This window comes from Paramisgurnus dabryanus, chromosome 8, assembly GCF_030506205.2.
Source record: "Paramisgurnus dabryanus chromosome 8, PD_genome_1.1, whole genome shotgun sequence".
Lineage (NCBI taxonomy): Eukaryota > Metazoa > Chordata > Actinopteri > Cypriniformes > Cobitidae > Paramisgurnus > Paramisgurnus dabryanus.
This window is the reverse complement of record NC_133344.1, coordinates 978,472-1,000,258: the sequence shown is the minus strand read 5'-3', so window position 1 is coordinate 1,000,258 and position 21,787 is coordinate 978,472. Positions and strand designations below refer to the sequence as shown.

The window sequence follows — 21,787 nt, the reverse complement described above, 5'->3', positions numbered from 1 at the left end:
TGATAGCAATTTCATTGTTTATACAAGAATATTTTAAGAAACCAGTCATTTTATGACTGCTACTAAATAATCTCAGTCATAGTTACTGCTAACTGTTATGTAAGTTAGTGTCCTAGAGTTAAATATTAGTAAACTAAATATTAATTTCATATCTGAAAATACAGAGCAGTATAACACATACATCTGTTGATTTTCTCAGCAACAATGCAATTCTACAGACTTGACAAAAGGTTTTCCTGAGATTTGTTTGATAATGTTTGAGACCTGACAGGGTGGGGATGTAATTTGTCTTACCTCCCTTAATGAACTCATCATCTCTCCTTTCTTCTTCCCTTTCCCTGCTTTGCACAAAACATTTCTGATGTCCATCTACAGAAGCCAATAATGATCGAGTCAAAATAAAATTAGCATTGTTATTTAGAAACTTCCTTTAGTCTCGTCATGTTTTCATAAGCTAACTCACTCGCGTGGCGTCTTTTGAATGCGGTTGTGCGCGAATGAACGCAAAGACGCGCGCGGACATGGATACGTGCGTGCACGCGCCATTGCGACTGCTTCGTCGCTTTTACAAGCGTAAATTGGGTGACTACATTGCATATAGATCCGTTTTTGCCGCGATTGTCTTTGTAAAGGATTGCACTAGTTAACTGTTAAAATTTAAACTTGAGATTTACACCAGAAGATTTACACTTGGGCACGTGCCTGACTGGAGCTGGACCGGGCACATTAAACCACATGTGGGTACAGAGGGCTGCTCACTTTAGCGCCTTTTATATGCGGTTAAATTGTTTTAAATCACTTGAGTGTTATCATTTGCAAGCCTTTGAAACACGTGCAAATGATAAACTTTTCCTATTTAAATTTGCGGATTAATCTGGCAATCACATGCGAGCCAAACCGTGGGTTGTGATCCATACGGATCAACTGCGACATTACGACTGAACGATACAACGCCACCCATTTGCTACGTTCATTTTCAAAACTGGCAAGTTATCCACCTGGGTTGGATTTTGACTGGGCTAAGCCAATGTCAATCAACATTCCATCCAATCGGAATTTTGATATGCAGTCATGTTGAGTATCTATGTTCATCTACCGGGTGTAGCTGGCCATCCGAGAAACAAACTCGGGGGCCCTCTAGTGGCTCGGGGCTCCAAGCAGTTGCCTGCCTTGCCTGTTGACAAGGTGCGCCTCTGGGCAAGCACTCAGTTTTTGTATTAACAGTGCCAATAAAAAGATCATTATGTCCTTTTTAATAACAAATGAGTTTAATAAATATGCCTATCTATACTACTGATTAACTCATGTAGATCTACTTGTTTTGTACATCAGTTCAGAGGATTAACTGTAATCTGTTGTGTGTTATAGATCAGTTCATCAGAAGAGATCAGATTCAGAGTTCAGCTGTATGTCTATGAAGACTGATCAGTCTATGCCTCTGCCAATATACTTTAAGAGTGAAGAAACACAGCCTGCACACAGGTATAAAATATCTTTGAAAACTATGATTGTAGTTTAACATTTTTTTTTTCGTGTATTTTGTCAAAGAGATGAGAAATTATTCTTCATTATCAGACATATTCATGCAAAGAGACACATAAAATTTACAGTTTTTGTATTAAAATCTCTCCACTTGCTGTAATTGTTTACATTGAAATGTATAAATATGCTGCTATAACTGGCTATAACCAGCAGATATCCTCAACACCCACAGTGTCATTTCAAATGTGCGTTCACTTTAGATTAAAGTAGATTTGATTGGCTGTCATTGGTTTATCGTTCATCGGTTAGAAAAAAAAATCGCTCTGCAAGTGATCACAACGATACTTTTACTTTTACCTTTATCGTTATAGTTGTGGTGTGAACTCCACTATTCTCTTTAAAATCAAAGGATTTTTAAAACTATATTTTTATAGTTATAATGGGAACCGCCCTTTAAGTGATTCTTCATTTTCATTCTTGCCATCCAGACGAATCATAACAGAACCCGACTGTAAGGGGAGGAAGATTGAGCAATTTGGGAATAAACTACAAGACTTCAATAAACACATGAGCCCTCATTTCAGGTATATAATAGGATTTTAATTTATTTTTAAAGACTAAATAAGGTTGACCACATGATACTTAAAAAAAAAAAACATTTTCCATCCATATTTATATGTCCCGTCTTTTGTGATGCAAAAACAACATTTTGCTCTATACTTTTTTACTCAAAGTTGTGTTCTTATCTGATATATTAATTTTTAATTTACAGTCATGAGTCTAATCTTGCTGATGTCCTGAACACATTCAGATCAAATCTGAGGAAGAAGTTTGAGTGTTTGTATGAGGTAACATCAAATAAGAGAAACCCAACACTACTGAATGAGATCTACACAGAGCTCTACATCACAGAGAGTGAAAGTGGAGAGATCAGTAATGAACATGAGGTGAGACAGATTGAGACACAATCCAGAAGAACAACAACAGAGGAGACACCAATCAAATGTAATGACATCTTTAAACCTTTACCTGAACAAGACAAACACATCAGAAGTGTGCTGACAAAGGGAGTCGCTGGCATTGGAAAAACAGTCTCTGTACAGAAGTTCATTCTGGACTGGGCTGAAGAGAAAGAGAATCAGGACGTCCACCTCATATTTCCACTTCCTTTCAGAGAGATCAATTTGATGAAGAACAAAACACTCAGTCTTTTAGATCTTCTTCATCTTTTCTTCCCAGAGACAAAAGAGATAGAAATCTTCAGTGATGAATATAAAGTGTTGTTCATCTTTGATGGTTTGGATGAGTGTCGTCTGTCTCTGGATTTTCACAGCAGTGTGAGGTTGTGTGATGTAAGTGAATCAACATCAGTGGACGTGATGCTGACAAACCTCATCAAGGGGAATCTGTTTCCCTCTGCTCTCATCTGGATCACCTCCAGACCAGCAGCAGCTGATCTCATCCCCTCTGAGTGTGTTGATCGAGTCACAGAGGTACGAGGCTTCACTGATCCACAGAAGGAGGAATACTTCAGGAAGAGAATCAGTGATGAGAGTCTGTCTGATCAAATCATCTCACACCTGAAGTCATCCAGGAGTCTCTACATCATGTGTCACATCCCAGTCTTCTGCTGGATTTCGATCACTGTTCTAGAGAGAATGTTGAGTGAAGCAGAGAGAAGAGAGATCCCCAAGACTCTCACTCAAATGTACACACACTTCCTGATCATTCAGACAAACATCAAACATCAGAAGGACTATGAGAAGAAAGTGAAAGATGAAGAGATGATCTTCAAACTGGGGAGACTGGCTTTTGAGCAGCTTGTGAAAGGCAATCTGATCTTCTATGATGAAGACCTGAGAGAGTGTGGCATTGATGTAGCAGAAGCATCGGTGTACTCAGGATTGTGTACTCAGATCTTCAGAGAGGAGTTTGGTTTGTATCAGGGGAAAGTTTACTGCTTTGTTCATCTCAGCATCCAGGAACATCTAGCAGCTCTTTATGCTCACATCTCCTTCACAAACAACAACAAAAATGTGTTTAAATCTGTTTGGTTTTCTATAACTTTAAAACAGGATTCATTATTTGAGTTACATCATCGAGCTGTATATGAATCTTTACAGAGTAAGAATGGACATCTGGATCTTTTCCTGCGTTTTCTTCTGGGTCTTTCACTGGAGTCCAATCAGATTCTCTTACAGGATCTCCTGACACAGATGAGAAGATGCTCCTACAAGAAAGAGAAAACTGTTAAGTACATTAAAGAGAAGATGAATGAGAATCTGTCTACAGAGAAATCCATCAATCTGATTCACTGTCTGAATGAACTGGGTGATGATTCACTGCTGCAGGAGATTCAACATTATGTGAAATCTTCATCAGTAGGAAAGACCAAACTCTCCTCTTCACAGTGGGCAGCTTTAGTTTTTGTGTTGTTGACGTCTGAGCAGCATTTGGATGAACTTGATCTAAATAAATTTATTGGAGATAAAAATACAGCAGATGAAGTTCTTGTGAGATTGCAGCTTGTGATTAAAGAAACAAAAAAACTCAAGTAAGTAAAACTAACAACAATCACATGACACTTTACATATTAAAGCAACACTATGTAGTTTGTCATGTAAGATTGGCTTACTGCTCCCACATGAGGTTGAAAAGCACAACAGTGCAATTGTGTTGCTTTAATAAAATTAATTTCATTATTTTATGATTTTATTTTGAACTCTTACTTTGGAAGAATCTTTCGTAACAAAAGTCATTTTCTTAATGTTGTACATAAATCAGCAGTCAATCTCAAAAAAGTTCCCAACATTCTGCCAATATAAAAAGTGTCCAGTTTTCTTGACGTTCTAAGAACGTTTCTGTGTTGTCTGAACGTTAGATGAATGTTACATTCTACCATTTTCAAACATTATGACAATTTCATGTTTTAATTTTCACACAATGTTTAAAACAACAACTTATCTACCAACTGCTACAGAATTACACTAACTTTACATTACCATAACAAATGTGTTTTATATACACAAAGTTTACACAACCAGGGAAGAACTAGCAAACAAAAAGTCAAGGGTCAAGAGTCCAACTAAAACAAACACTAATCACAATAATGATGACTTTAAATGAAACAAATCATCAACATCTAAACCTAATAAGTGAATTGTGTTTTTTACAGTAATATTTTTACAGAACATTCAGAAATAATGTTTTATGGGGTGGTTTCCCAGACAGGGATTAGTTTAAGCCAGGACTAGGCCTTAGTTTAATTATGAAATATAAATTGTTTTAACAAACACACCTTACTAAAAACATTACTTGTGTGCATTTTAAGGCAAAACAAATGGCATTGATGTATTTTAGAATATGTCAGTGCAAGTTGTTTTCAGTTTGGACAGGTCTTACATTTACTTTAGTCTAGGCCTAGTCTAATCCCTGTCTGGGTAACCACCCCTATAAGTTTTAAAATAATAAAATGCAATGTTTCTCTATCATATGGCTGGCCGATATGGCCAAATTTTTTTGCATGATATACTTCTCCATTTCGGGCGGTACGTTATAAATCCGATAACGGTATGCATATTTCAAAAGCCTCAAGAAAAACTGCCAAGAATGCCTGCAATGGATGTTTGAACCAAAAACAAACCTCTGAAAAAAAACTGGCCAATGAAACCTTCTCCTATAAAACTATATCATATTTAAAATAAAAAAGGGATAAATATATTAATGTTCACCTTTAATTCGTGTTTATCCTTCATACAAAAAAAGTGATATCACTGTCCAGTAAAACAAACTTTCAGGCTCAGCTTAATAATATTATAAGTGCACCCTGAATGTCATTCAGTCATAAATGCTGTAGTGCAGGGGTCTCAAACTCAAACAGGCTTGGGGATTCAGACCATTTCTGGGTTCGACATCTTATAGGAGGGACGAAGAGCTATTTTAACATTAAAAAGCACAATTATTCATTTTACATTTATAAACTATTAAGTATTTTTTGCCACCGGGTTGTGTTTGTGTTTTGATATATTATGGATTTATTCAGTCATAGTATTGACTTTCATAGTTCCATCTGTGTTAGTCTATAGTTTTGTTCAATTTGCTATTATAGTAATATGTGGAGAAAATATAAGTCAACGTGACCCTAAAATTATTGTAGTATTTAATGTTACATACTGTAAGAAAAATAAAAATTACTGATCTACTTGTAATTGCTTAGCAAGCTAGATAGTGAAAAATTATACATTTATTTCATGATCTAATCTAATATTTTTATACAAAGATGACGGTGTTGACATGTTATGGTTGTCACAGTAGTAGTGTCCAAATATATGAACAAGTTTAAGAGAAAATAGCAAAGATACAGGAGCTTGAGTGATCTTGAAGCATGCAGTAGAGCTGAAGGTTTGAAAATGGGGTCCTCAGGAATGCAGTTGACCCTGTAGTTGTCTGATTTTATAGTTTTTTTTTTAAATATCTGACGGTGGTGACGAATATGTGGGACACATTTTGAGCAATCACAAAATAATAGTAAATATTGTTCAAATTCACTGTTTGTAGTTTTTAATACATATTACAATGTACTCTTTCATGTGGTAAATATATTATTCAATTCAATTATTACTTTTGTCTTTTTTAATCAAGTTGAAATGATTATCTCTTAACCGTAGACAGCTGATTTTATAGGCAATGGTCCAGCATATAATCATTAAATTAATAAAAAATAAAAATAAACCTATAAAAGAATCTTACATATGTGCAAAGGACCCCCTGATTATAACATTGATTCTTTTTCTTCATGAAAATGTTATTAATTTACAACAGAATTTGCACTTTTCTTAGTGGGACATGTTTTTGCCAAAGTTTCAAGAATCAGTGATTTGATACTAGACATTTAATTATATTATACATATTACTCATAACCAGGTGACACAGCAGCATACATACTTGTATCTTTTCTCCTCATCTTTATTCTTTTCTAACCTTGGCACTTTATGGCTTAAGCCTATTTTTTCTCACCAGTAATTTAGTTTGTGTGCATTACATCTCCTGTTCTCCCTCTCTATATGATGTCGTCATTGGAAGCTGTGACTTGATGCAAACTAACCCCACACCTCCTTCTCATACTTCTGAGTGATTGACAGCTCTTCTCTGAGCAAACACTCCAAAGTCCCGAATAGATTAATTGATTCCATGGTGGTGACAATTATAATTATATGATTTGACACGAGGTACAGATGAGCGAATTTAAATCCGCAATCTATTTGCTTGTCGTCCCGGAGATTGCGGCTCATGGTTGCTTAAAGGACAAGTTCGGTATTTTACACTTAAAGGCCTGTTTTCAGATTGTTTATGATGAAATAGAACGGTTTTGACTGAAATTTGGACATATGATGCTGGCCCGAGAATTTTCGGGTGTTTGTTGTTTCACCTCCCACCCTTACAATGTCTGCATAGGTGCACTGAAACAATCCTTCCTAAAAATGCATTAAACTTTCGTGTGCTGACGAAGGGAGTCGCTGGCATTGGAAAAACAGTCTCTATACAGAAGTTCAGTCTGGACTGGGCTGAAGAGAAAGAGAATCAGGACGTCCACCTCATATTTCCACTTCCTTTCAAAGAGATCAATTTGATGAAGAACAAAACACTCAGTCTTTTAGATCTTCTTCATCTTTTCTTCCCAGAGACAAAAGAAATGGAAATCTTCAGTGATGAATATAAAGTGTTGTTCATCTTTGATGGTTTGGATGAGTGTCGTCTGTCTCTGGATTTTCACAGCAGTGTGAGGTTGTGTGATGTAAGTGAATCAACATCAGTGGACGTGATGTTGACAAACCTCATCAAGGGGAATCTGTTTCCCTCTGCTCTCATCTGGATCACCTCCAGACCAGCAGCAGCTGATCTCATCCCCTCTGAGTGTGTTGATCGAGTCACAGAGGTACGAGGCTTCACTGATCCACAGAAGGAGGAATACTTCAGGAAGAGAATCAGTGATGAGAGTCTGTCTGATCAAATCATCTCACACCTGAAGTCATCCAGGAGTCTCTACATCATGTGTCACATCCCAGTCTTCTGCTGGATTTCAGTCACTGTTCTAGAGAGAATGTTGAGTGAAGCAGAGAGAAGAGAGATCCCCAAGACTCTCACTCAAATGTACACACACTTCCTGATCATTCAGACAAACATCAAACATCAGAAGGACTATGAGAAGAAAGATGAAGACATGATCTTCAAACTGGGGAAACTGGCTTTTGAGCAGCTTGTGAAAGGCAATCTGATCTTCTATGATGAAGACCTGAGAGAGTGTGGCATTGATGTAGCAGAAGCATCAGTGTACTCAGGATTGTGTACTCAGATCTTCAGAGAGGAGTTTGGTTTGTATCAGGGGAAAGTTTACAGCTTTGTTCATCTCAGCATCCAGGAACATCTAGCAGCTCTTTATGCTCACATCTCCTGCACAAACAACAACAGATATGTGTTTGATGAAAATCAGTTTTCTAAAGTTTTGGGCAAAATAAAACTTAAATCATTAAAAGATTATTTATTAATCAATTTACATCATCGAGCTGTAGATGAATCTTTACAGAGTAAGAATGGACATCTGGATCTTTTCCTGCGTTTTCTTCTGGGTCTTTCACTGGAGTCCAATCAGATTCTCTTACAGGATCTCGTTTACAAAGACGTGAAACTCAGCGAGTGGTCAGTGTTCACTGATATGCTCACACAAAAATTGCTGCAAAATACGCATTCCAACAGGTTTTATCGTAGTTTTTGTTAAACTCCATTGACTTGAATTAGATGTGCTGTGAGGTACGGTATTACTCTGCGCCGGGAACTTTGTTTCTATTCTTGCAATTGGCAATGGCGGATTAGTGCCACCACCTGGGCTGGAGTGTCTATTATTCAAGCTCTCAATGGAGGAATGTACGGGTTTGAGGCGTTTGGAAAAAAAGGGGTCCACAAGTTAACAACGAATGGTAAAACACCTGTTGAAAAGCATCTTTTGCAGCGATTTTTGTGTGAGCATATCAATGAACACCCCTGACCACTCGGTGAGTTTCACGTCTTTGTAAACGAAAGTTTAATGCATTTTAGGAAGGATTGTTCCAGTGCACCATTAAACCCATTGTAAAGGTGTGAGGTGAAACACAACCACCCGAAAGTTTTCGGGCCAGCATCATATGTCCAAATTTCTGTCAAAACCGTTCTATTTAATCTTAAACAATCTGAAAACAGGCCTTTAAGTGTAAAATACCCAACTTGTCCTTTAACTACAAGACACCACACGTTTAAGAGGGAAGTAGCCCCTTGACCTGTGTTTAACATGTGTTTTTACATGTGACGTGAACTAGAGCCCGACCGATTTATCGTTTTGCCGATTTTATCGGCCGATATGAGCCTGTCGCAGATATATCTGTATTGGCGTATAAGCCGCAGATATGAAGCCGAAAAGAACGTTCCTTACAGAACACATTAAATGCTTTTGAAAGATGTAAGTACTTGTTTGTCCAGCAGAGTGCGCCATACTGGTTGCTAATGGTGACCCAGGTCACTCACTGTAGTGACACCAGCCAACCCCCCTTCACTTCAGTCAGTTTCTCAGTTCAGGTGGTGGCAGTCACGCGGTTTCTTCACAACATTTTACACCTGGTATTAAGACGCGCTTTGGTCGATTGGATTATAAGTGGGCGAGAAAGACACATTCCTGTTTACATTTGGTGTTTTTAATCCGTCTCTTTTGTCCACTTGCAAGTTGTTTAAAACGCAAGCGGAAGAAATGACGCGAGGCGGAGAAAGGACGCGCTTTAACTGCCACGCAGTCTGTGGGAGTACAGCTGCTTATGCTGTTACTGAACATGCTCATTTCAAAGCAATTGATTAAATAAGCTCGCACAACTTTACACCCTCGTTAAATTAAAGAGGCGGAGAGAAGACGCTTTAGTTTTATAAAAGTTTAAAGTCCCGGCAGAACACTGTGGGTTCGTGTTATAAAAACATTGTGCAGTACATTAAACATAAGCATCATTATGTTGTCAGTAAGTCAAACATTGTCGTCTTAACACAGGGTTCCCGCGGGGTCTTAAAAAGCCTTAAAAGCATTGAATTTATGAATTTGGAAATAATACCTTAAAAAGACTTAAAAAAGTCTTAAATTTTGATGTCTGGGTCTTAAAAATTGTGCTGTATGTAACTTCTCCATATTGTATTTTTCCTTAAAAGTTTCTTTGTCAACCACATTTTGATTAAATCAGGGATGCAAACACATCGCTTTTCAGCGCCTGCGCCTTTTTATTATTAATGGCATTTTGGTTGCGAGCACATCGTGTCTCTACCGATGAGTCTGCTGTACGTTCACATGCTCTCTGTTTCTCGATGAATTGGGTGCGACATGAAGCGAGTTCAGCGTAACATGTTTCTGAACTTGAGCAGAGTTGTATGCATAGAGGTTTTCACGGAGGACCGGGTCCGATTAACATTATGTGTAAAACCCGAGTCGATAGGAAAACGGCCGTGATCAAGGTCAGTCAGCGCTAATGTTCACGTGCAGTTTCAAGCTGCGTGCCTCCGTTTCTATTGCGATAACAACTGGCTTGGTTTGAAAGTCACGACCACGCGCTGCACTTTCTTTCTCCGTCCCTTTGTTTAATAATGTAATTATTAATGAACCATCTTTTTATATCTAAAAAGTTTGCTCAAAGATCACAAAGATGGTAGCAAAAAAGCAATGTGAATGTTAATTAAGCCCATTGCACGAGCAAAGCTCAAGCTGACTCTAGATTTAAAAAAGGCAAAGCTCTAATATAAAGTCACCAGTCACTGGGACAGCAAGTAGACTTTTGAATCTAAAATAATAAGTGGATTAAGCTCTTTTTTTATCTGCAAGAGAGGAATTAAAAGAGGCACTTTTACTGCTTCTGCTCTATCTAAAAAAGGAAAGAAAACTACATAAACCATAACACACCGATTACATTTATAATCTCTAGACCTGCACTTTCTATCATTAATATACTATACATATTATTGTATTCAAAAGAGTTTGATAAAAGGGGTCATCTACACAAGTATTGCTTCATATGTCAGTGCAAAAACAGTAAAGTGTTTTGTGATGCTTTGACAAACATTGTCAGCTTTGTTCATTTATGGTTGGATTTATGAAATATAATGTGAAATTAATATAAATGAATGCAGCCAGATGGAAGGCCCTGGATACGTTGCAGGAGGTGGCCAGGAAGAAGAGGAAGAAGGAGTAAAGCAAGAAGAAGTGCTAGATAGTTCAATAAGAGTTTTGGTTTAACATAAAAAATTAAATTGAATATTCCAAATTAATGTCGGCGTCTTTTGATTTTCGAATTTCATTTTTCTCTACAGTATATACCTAGGTTGGTAGGGATGGCAGGGGTCTGTGGCAATGTAGCCTAAGTATCTGGATATTTGCCTGGGTGTGAGGGCTTAGATTACCTTTCTCTTTTTTGAACATACATGTGTTTGCATCTCTGTTTGTTTAATAAAGTAGTATAAATAAAGAGTGGCGGATCCAATAATTGAGAACACAGTCCCGGGTCACAGTACAAAATACTGCGAACACGTGATGCCTTCAGTAAATGAAGATCACCACAATCATAGACTGCAACACAACACAGCAACAGGCAAAGGAGAAGTGGGAAAAATCAAAGAAAATCTCAGAAATTCCTTAACAACTTAACATTGTTTGGCAAACTTTCTTGTGGCCTACTGAAAAAAATTTTTCACACTTGCTTGGCTTATCATCTTTTTACCCATTTCACATCGGAAAAATAAATGAACACAAGTTTAAGTATTTTAGTTTTTCTTTGCTGGTAGGGACGTGAAATGGGTATTAATTTTTTATATAAATGGTCTTAAAAAGGTCTTAAAAAGACTTGAATTTAACTTGAAGAAACCTGTAGGAACCCTGTTAACAGTAAGTTTCTAATTAATTTGTGAAGTACATAACTTACTGTAAAGCAAATAAACAATGACTTTATAAGTTTCCATTTTCAAAATAAGCCCAATATAACATTATTCTCGTCAAAACTGACAATCATTTAAGTTATATGTATTTTGTTTTGTTTATGTTTTAAAGTTATTTATAATAAGTCAAGTTTACTGTTTTGTGCACTTATATCAGAATCATTTTGAAAAATAAAGTTTATTGTTAATATATTACATATCTTTGTCACGTCATTTTAAGTGTTTGATCACCACATTGTGAGTGATCAATGCAAAAAAAGTATTTATATATAGTATATTCTGTTAATGTATATAGAGTATTATATGTACAGTAGCCTGCTGTAGTATAATATACTGTAGTATATGTGTACTGTACTATAATATACACATAAAGAATATCGGCCGATATATCGTTATTGATGTTTGTTTACTCCCTAAATCTGTATCGGCATCGGCCCAAAAAATGCATATCGGTCGGGCTCTAATGTGAACGGCCACAGGACGCCGTAATGTATCGAAATATTGGAAATGTGTTTAGAAACCATATCACTGTTATTGAAAAATATTATACTGCGAGATATATTGATATTGAATTATTGTCCAGTCCTACTCTATCATCTACATAACAAGCAAATAAGTCTATAAAACATTTGTTGTTTTAAACATTGTTTGAACATTAAAACATGACATTGACATAACATTTGAAAATGGTAGAATCTAACATTCATCTAACATTCAGACAACACAGAAACGTTCTTAAACATCAAGAAAACCGGACACATTTATGTTGGCAGAACGTTTTTGGGAACTTTTCTCTGTTAGCTGAGAGTCAGACAATATCTTGTCCATTATGAACACAAACACTTGAGGAAATAAGATCATGTATTCAGTGTGAGTCATGAACTCAATACAGATTTATGAAGAAATGTTCATGTGGTTTAGGACATCTAACACTAATAGTCAGCTGTGTGATGGATTTATTTGAGATTTAAACACACAGTGTCTCAGTTACTGAGGGATTGAAAGAGGAACATTACATGAAGAGATGGAGGTTAGAGATTTGTGAACAAACTTTGTAGTTGTGCATCATTTACATAAAGTCTCTGTTCTTTACAGGTTGCAGTGGTGTGATATCACATATGAAGGTTGTGTTGTTCTGACTTCAGCTCTGAGATCAAACCCATCACACCTGAGAGATCTGAATCTGTCTGCTAATAAACTCACAGATTCAGGAGTGAAGCTGATCTCTGATGTACTGAAGAATCCTGACTGTAAACTGGAGATACTGAGGTAAGATTGTGATCTGATGATCAGACAGAAATCACATATAGATTATAGTGAGACTAGATAGAGATCATAACATCTGTAATGGATTTATAGACACTAGTCAACATTGAAAGTGGATCATAAAAGTTCATCTTAGGGTGTTTTCAGACCTGTAGATTGATTGATTTGTTTTGAAACTGGTGGTTACATGGCTACAATGTTGGTTCAGTTCACATACACAAGGCAATATTTCCAAATGAATCAGACTTTGTTAATACAAGTCATGTGTGTGTAAACTTTCCTTTAATTGCTCAGAGTGCATCTGTTTATTTTCTGTGATTCTGCTTAAATTGTCTGTCAGGATTAGAGCCCGAAGCCATTTGTTTTGAGAATAATGGCTGGCTGATGAAGTTATTGGCTGGCTAGCCGGCTCAGCCAAAACCTAAATGACTGCTCAGGCAAACTTTTCATAGCTGCAAATGGCTGAAGCTGCCACTACATGTCTACAGATTAACTAGATCTCAATCTTTCGAGGTAATGAGAAAATGAGACTGAGAAAAACTGTAATATAAACACACACTGTTATCAGTATTATTTTGGACAAAGTTTTGCACATATTACTTCAATATACACTGAATCATGCGTTGTGAATTAGCAATTTGGAAACGATGGTTTGTTACTGCAGTTATATCACGTTCAGTGCTATAAATCTCTCCGTTCCAGAATATTTGGTTCATAACATCAATCTTTGATTCAGGTTTGTGCAACCGTGCCCTGAAGATTTAACAAAAGTCTGGGTAGGTCTAAGTTAAAAAAAAGTTAGTAGGAATTAGGAAAGTATGTGAGAAGTGAGATCAAAATGACCTTGCTTGCTTCTTTCCGCCATTTAGATCAGTGCGAGAAAAAAATGCATCGCTTCTTCTGTAGCAATTTTAATTGGTCGTCATCCCTGTGAGTCTCTGGTTGTTTCTCAATCCGAAGACTGCAGCCTCCGGAGGTCGCATTTTTACGCTGCATACGTCATCAAGACTTATTTCAAAATATTAAGAATTATAAAGTTTATTCTTAGTTAATCGTAAATTGTTGTAATATGCATAAGGCTTGCGAATGTAATGCTCAGTTAACTTAAATAAACCAGGCTTGATGACGTATACAGCCTGCATATGCGACCTCCACAGACTGCAACCTTTGGATTGAGAAACGGCCTCTGTGTATCGTAGCAACGAGTGAGCACAAGACTGTGCTGTAATGAAACCAGTCGGAAAATATATCTCGTGTATTGGTTTATATATTTTGTGTGTGTATGTCTCTATGTGATAGAATTATTATTTGATGCAAATAATTCTAGCCGGCCCAGCCAAACTTTATCAGCTCAATTTGGCTTAAGAAATTATTGGCTGGCGGCAGCTGAACTTCTAAATGGTGGAAATGGCGGTGCCTGGTGGGGGCTTCAGGGTCTAGTCAGGATGGACAGAGAGCAGCTTTACGGGATTATTGTGTGGGTGTTTTTGTAAGTGCGGTTATATTACTTCATTTGTTTAAGTAGGAATCAAAACTTGGGTGGGACAACATTCTTATCATGAATCTATGTGGAGAAGAGCAATTAAAAGCTGTTATTAATAGGAACAGATGCACTTTCGTGTTAAATGGTGTTGATGTGCTCACCAGAATTCATCTACAAAAAGCTATCAGGTATGTTCATGGTTAATTAAGCAATTCATGGGTACCAAAGACGTCACTTCTCCCATGCCCGCCGCCATATTTGTGTCCGTCTTGGCAGTGAACACATATCTAATGTACTAAATGGTCACATTTATTAGTTTAATTGAGGGCTTACCAGAGACAAAATACTGATTTTACAATCTGAAGTTAGATGTCGGCTGCCAGTCAGTTTCTACAGTTGTTCGCGATCGTGGAAGAGCACAAAATCAACAAAATGTTGAATTTTTGTGATTCTGCATTATTTGTCATATTCTGTATTAAATATTTCCAGGAATTAAAAATGTTTCATAAAAATAAATCGAATATAATATCTGTCATTATAAATAGAGTAGACAACTTGGTGAATATTTTTGTCTTTAATTTACTAACGTGAATAATCAATCCCTCTCATAGCACGCTGTATCCTGTTATCATAACAGCCCTGGACCCCACAGTTAACAGTGAATCACATCTTCTGAGTACACATAAAACCATTATCTCTACTAGATTTCTGAAGTTTAATGGTAAGATATAATGCATTATTTTCATTACGATACACACATGAAAAGTCCTTGTGAAACCTGCTGGGCGAACCTGCTGTCTCATATGCAAGGATCTGGTGAAGCAATATCAAAATGTATTACAATATATTGTTTTGTAGTCCTTAAAATAAGCAGTGGCGTATTAAGACCTTGTGGTGCCCCCGACCCACCTCACAAATGATCATGCAAGAATCCACTTAATAATTGATAAGATTCTGTAAGAATTAGCAAATTATTACATTTCACAAGGAAACTATCAATATAAACATGTCACTTTTGTAAAATTGAACACAAAAAACAACTCTTTAATCTGGCATATCACAACATCTGTAGTTAATGTGCAACTACTCAGTGGTGTAATGCTACATTGCTGTACTGAACAACACAAACAAAACAATTGCAGTAATATTATGCACAAATTCTCAAACAATTTACAATTGCATTTTTCTGGATTTTGACCAAACAAACTGGCATATGATGTCTTCAAAATCTATGTCCCTAACCAGTTCAGATTCAATGACAAGCAGGGAAAGTGCAGAAAGACGTTTCTGTGTCATTGTTGTCCTAAGTTCATTTTTCACTCGCTTTAGAGTAGATAAAGACCTCTCTCCTTCACAGTTAGATACTGACAAAGTTAAATACAGTATAAGTGCAACAAAAACATTAGGAAATGTTGTCTTTAGTTCATTCTGATCAACAATTTACAGCAGTTCTGCAGGTGAGGTCTTGTCTTTGCTAAAATGTCTGAACTGAATCAGTTCATGAGTCAAAGTTTTATCTAAGTCCACTGGATAAGTGGATGACAGTTTATCAGCCCTTATGTGCAATTCACTTTCTGTACAGTCCTTACAAAAGAGAACACCAAAAAGATCATAGACCTCTTTGTAAGCATAAATACGTTTGGCCAGGCATGATTTTAGTCTGTCCAAAATTAAATAATATGCCTCGACCTTAAATCTCTGACTTACATCAGTAAATAATACTTCATCTTCATCAGATGAGTCATACACAAACTGCTTTCTCTTTCGTTTGCGGCAAACATCATATTAATAAGTCAAGAGAGCACGATCAGATTCATCTACCTCAGCAAACTGCTCTCGTAGTGTCAACATAAAAGTGTAATGACTGCAATAGTTCAACAGCCGTGGATAAGTCCATGTCGCCTTTTTGCAGATGAACGCTTGTTGCCTTAAATCTGCTTAGCACCCGGTTCCACAGTGTAGTCATTATCATCGTTTCCAGATTATTTATCTTACCAATGTCAACTGATCAACATGGGAGAGGTCTGGTCTTGGCCTTATATTAGTTTTGCTCTGTTTATTAAAGCAAGCATGTTACGTCGGTGATCCACACTCTTTTCATGGTTGGATATCCTCTCAGGATGTTTCCAGTCACAGAAGCCTGTAATAAATGTATGATTTTGTGAGGAGAAAAGTTTGCATGAATAGCAATAAACCAATCCAGTTGATGTGGAGTACAGTAGCCATTCCTTAGGAACAATTTAGTTGTTTTGGAGATGAGACTGTAATAATTAATTTATAAGAGAACGTGTTCTTCCCCCATTCCACAATCTCATACAGATGCTGGATATTTGGCAGCCTGATTCTGATAGACTGCAGCTCCTCGTTGTAAACTCTTCCCTCACTTTTACTGTGATGAACCTCCACAAGGTCAGATCACCAGGAACAGCAAACTATTGATTGTCCGTTTCATCATCCACCTCAGTCTGGGTGTAGGAGTTTAAGTCTAGCTGTTGGTTGATTGTTTCTGGATGATTCGGCTCATCAGGTGCACTCCTGTTTATTTGATCGGTGGTGTCTCCTTCAGTAATTGATTGCTCAACAGAGCATAAACTTGCATCATTGTTAGTGCTGCTAACAGACTGCTCGGCACCAGCGTGAAAAAAAATGCATATTTGTGGGATTTTGTGTAAAGTGGCTTAATGTACTTTTTTTTGGCTATGCCACTTAGCTGCTGCCGATCATTTTCCAAAAAGCTGTTGTGCACGTCACGCTTACTTAGTAGATGAACAACTTACGTCTTAAAGAGCAAGTAGTTTTGTAATTTTATAAAATATTTTTTTATTGCTGGTTTCCGTTGGTGCCCCTAAGACTTTGGTGCTCCTTGGCACTCGCCCAGTTTGCCCATATGGTTAATCTGCTCCTGAAAATATGTTGCTGGGACACAAAAGAAAGTCTGCTGTCCATAACATCTCAGCAGGAACATACGTACACATGCAGAACTGTGATCTTTCAGGCTTTGATGTTCACATACGCTCATAATTAAGTCAAAATGTCCATTGGCGTATATAAATGTATATTAAAAGGTTCTGTGTAAAGTGAAAAGTTTAGGAAAAAAGTATTTTAGGGCGTATGAATCCATAACTATAGGCTTGTAAGTATAAGTGACAGCTGTAACTTATATGTTACTATTCATTAATATTAGACAAGCATTTATGTTATCTTAGTGGTCACTTCTGATTGAAGGCAATCCTTTATTCCGCTGATTTAACTCCTTTGGAATTGAATACAAGTGTAGTTTGGGGTTCCTCTAACGACTGTTGTTACCGGCAACCAGGGGCACCGTAAGGGGGGGGGGGTTGGGATGATTCTAAGGGCCCATGAAATTTTTGGGGCCTCAGCCAAGGACTGTGCTGCACACACAATCCCCTTAAGCTGAGCCCTCTTAGCTCTGCCCCGTCTTTACTCTGTGTTTTAGCACCTTCTTTAATCCACGGTCTCACAATGCTCGTAAACTTCAGAAGAGAACAAGGTGTGTGTATTTAATGCTATTTCCTATGATATCTGCATATGTGCGCTTCCTTACTATAAATGAAGTTTACACAATGTGCCGCTGGAGCAATACAATGCAGTTTTCTTTCCACTGTAAAGTCTTCACTCTGTTCACCTCAGTTTAACAAAAACACAAAGTGATTTACGTTCCCTGTTTTGTGTTATGATTCTAACGCGAAGTCAGCCCTTATAAGCTGTTTTAATTAACGTAGCCCGTATAACCTAATTAACATAAACTAGAAATGCTAGCGGTTACACACTCCAATGTTTTGTAACACAATATGCCAATGAAGGATTTTTAGGCAGTCGAGAATCGAGTTGATTGTGATAAAACAGAAATGAAACGAAGGCTAAACTAGTCAAGTTATGTATATTAAAGCTTATCAACTTGCAACAGATTTAAGAAATCAATCTGTCGTAATCTGCTATAGTTGTCATTCATTTCATTTTAGAGCCCAGTCTGAAGAATCATTTAATAACAGTATAGCTGTTTTCTTAAGTTCACGGTTTCAATGATCTGTTGTTATTTTTGCTTTAGTGTAGCTGCTGGTGTGTGAAACCTGTTCTTCACCTTATAAATAATGCTAATAATTATAATACAAGCTTTGGTCAAGCATTTTTGACCCAGTCTTATTTGAGGCATAAGGTAACTGTATAGAAAAGATGCATTGTTGTTGTTCGCCATTTTTAAATGTTACAATGTTATTGATGTGTGTAACAGCTCAAGTATACAGTATGTCACTCAGATGGTCTCTGAAAATCAGACTAAAGCCTCAAATCTTACTGTGAGATAAAAGCATCACAGTTTAATTTCAAGCATTAATTTCACTATGATTTCAATCGCTGACATGACATTACTCAGTCAACATTAAAGATATCAAGTACATATTTTCACAAAATGTTCTTTACATTATGTAGGATGATTTTATGTGAAAAACAGTAAATCACAAAGAAATACTTCAGCTGGGTTTTCACAGGCATGGTCACAATTATCTTTATTCTATGTTTAATAATGTTGCATTTTCTCTGATTATTTGATTAATGTACTGTATTTTTCAATTATATTTACATTGTGCAATAAATTATCTTAGCTGCAGACATTGTAAGTATCTATAAATACTGTTAATTGTGGTCAAAACAATAGCAAAAGAAATAGTTCTGTATTATTAAATTGCAGACAAAGATTTTGAATAGCTACAGTAGGTTGGATTGTATGTTTGGTGCGAAATGGGAATTGTGGGGGCCCGACCTCATATTCTTTCATAGGGCCCAAAATTGCTAGCGGCACCCCTGCCGCCAACAGCACAACATATCCCGGGCAAATTGTAATCTTGTTGTGAACCTCCTGGGAGTGTTTTATTGATCTTCATCTGGTAGTTGTGCTGTGATCATAGACTAAAGCAGTCCGCCCCTGCCGTGTTCACATATGACTAAACAAACTGAACCAAAGAGAAAAAGCAGCAGGTTCTGAAACATAGACTCAGGTCTGAAAACACCCTAAGATGTCCTCAGACAAGTATTGTTCAAAATTCACACACAACATTTATAAAAAGTTTTGGTCCACTTTAAATGTTGAATAGTGAATTTTTATTTAATCTCAGTAATGTATTTGATAACTGAAGCTGATTTTATTCAACATTCATCACAACACTTTAACTCTTACTGAAAGTCAAAAACATAAAACATTCAAATTGAATTATGAACAAAAGTAAAAAACAAAAATCATTCAGAAATAAAAACATAAGAGAAAATTTAGTGATGTCTGATGAGAGAAATCTGATTTTATTACTGTATAAAAAATAAATCACACTGTTAATATAAACATAAACTGATAAAGTTAATTTACTTGTAAATCTCACTGATGTGTTTCAGTAAAACACAAACACATAAATGAAACTAAAATGAAAATGTTCATAAACACTAAATGATGACAGGAAGAGAAACAAATTCAACTCACTGTAGATTTGATCTGTGTGTGAACAAACTGTGTGTCTCTGTTCTCTACAGGTTGTGTTGGTGTAATATCACAGATGAAGGTTGTGTTGCCCTGACTTCAGCTCTGAGATCAAACCCATCACACCTGAGAGATCTGGATCTGTCTGATAATAAACTAAGAGATTCAGGAGTGAAGCTGATCTCTGATGTACTGAAGAATCCTGACTGTAAACTGGAGATACTGAGGTAAGATCATCTCTCTGATAGTCACACATGTACTGAGGTTTAGTTAAACATAAACTGTATGTAAAAGAAACACAAAATAAAATGTAAAATATATATATAAAGTCAATGAGAGATCTGATCAGTAAGCAGATACATCAGCAGTCAAATGAATAATTATGATACATCAATACGCCATCAAAGCACTGGGTGATATGGCAAAATTGTGAGCTTGAACCGATAACGATATATATTTCAGTATAAGTTGTTAATGCTTCCAGCTTTAAAAGATTATGCCAACATTGACTGAAGCCACAAAAATAAGAGGGTTCATTAAGTAAAATTTTAATCTGCGCCTCGTAATTTTATTAGATAGCCAAGCTACTTCAATATAACATAATTTGTGTTATCTTTATTGTCCACAATTTCATCATCTTTGGATAAAAGCCTGAGGTTAATTTCACTTTCGTTGTACGCTTACAATTTTTTTTTTTGTGTGTCGAGTTTGCTTTGCGAAGTGCGGTAGGAAATTGACTTTGAACTGACATGTATTACATATAGGCCGATGTATTTTGGCTGTCACTACAACATTGCTACTGACAAGCAACCAAATCTTGAATTTTTCCTCTTAATCATAAGCTAATACTCATCTGGTTTCAGCAGACTACTGTCACTTTAAGACCCAAGACAGCTTTAATACTGCACTGCTTCAATATACTGATAAACATCTAGCTGTTTATGTTGACTTAAACAAGAAGGAAAACTTAGTTTAGTGATCACGCGTGTGCTTTGTGTGCCCTTCATGTGTTTGAGGAACAAATACGTGCTATACACGCTGGTAAGCAGATGTCAAGGAAATGCACAGTCACACACTCATACAGTACAGTATATTCACTGCAGCGGTAGATCTGCTACTTTTCTTCATCTTTTCAACTTTTAAAGTTGTGTGAACATGTCTGCGCTCAAGATTTCACCACAACACAACCTGTGAAGATAAAAACAGAGATTAAATCTTACAATTACATAAAATGTTATTCTCCTACAATTAAAATTAATAATGTTGTGTTGTTAGATTTCCAATACACACTTGACTGACTTAAGTTACATAACCGCTGTGTCTATAGACAAAACACACAAGACATTTATCCTCACCGGGTGTCCACAGAAGACAAACACTCAAGAGTCACACAACATCTTTTCTATTATGAACTCAAACACTTGAGGAAATAAGATCATGTTTTCAATCAAAACCTTATTGTAAAGTTTTACATTATTCAACACATACAACTTTAACTTTCTCTATTTCAACACATTTTGTTGTCAAAAGCATACAGTACAAATGTTCAAACCTGTAAGGAAAATACATGTTAGTTATAATTAGTTATGATTCATTTCAATTTCCTTCACAACGTGCAACAAAACTCCTCTGTTAAAATGTCAGAAAATGTAGTTTGGTGTTTCTTTGATGAAATCTTTGCTGATATTATTGTGTATGAAGAGTTTTTCTCCTCGTCGTGTTGTTTTTATAAAGACGATTAAAAACATTGATCCATCATTGAAACTGACACACACATTAATAATGTTTTTATAGATTGAGTGAAATTGATCTTTAAACACTGTAACATCTTTAAATGTAAGATCAGAGTTATGTTATCTCCAGCTGATATTCCTCCTGTAATAGAGGAAGATTTTAACATCAAATACCTGATGAGAATTACAAGTGTGAGTCATGAACTCAATACAGATTTATGAAGAAATGTTCATGTGGTTTAGGACATCTAACACTAATAGTCAGCTGTGTGATGGATTTATTTGACATTTAAACACACAGTGTCTCAGTTACTGAGGGATTGAAAGAGGAACATTACATGAAGAGATGGA

The 21,787-nt window shown here is 36.4% G+C and overlaps 2 protein-coding genes across 2 annotated transcripts in view; both read left to right on the top strand.

The window, feature by feature from the left end:
* Positions 1 to 21,787, top strand: part of LOC135770628 (protein NLRC3-like) — a 233,401-nt gene that overhangs the window by 202,672 nt on the left and 8,942 nt on the right. Inside the window, exons 6-9 of the mRNA XM_073815510.1 lie at positions 1,369 to 1,482; positions 2,255 to 4,036; positions 12,565 to 12,738; positions 19,757 to 19,930. Coding sequence (XP_073671611.1) covers positions 1,369 to 1,482; positions 2,255 to 4,036; positions 12,565 to 12,738; positions 19,757 to 19,930 — 2,244 coding nt within the window. The remainder of the gene's footprint in view (positions 1 to 1,368; positions 1,483 to 2,254; positions 4,037 to 12,564; positions 12,739 to 19,756; positions 19,931 to 21,787) is intronic.
* LOC135771604 (protein NLRC3-like) lies at positions 4,127 to 9,563 on the top strand. The gene is made up of 3 exons (XM_073815450.1): positions 4,127 to 4,131; positions 6,937 to 8,178; positions 9,545 to 9,563. Exons 1-3 carry the CDS (start codon positions 4,127 to 4,129, stop codon positions 9,561 to 9,563), a joined length of 1,266 nt encoding a protein of 421 aa, XP_073671551.1.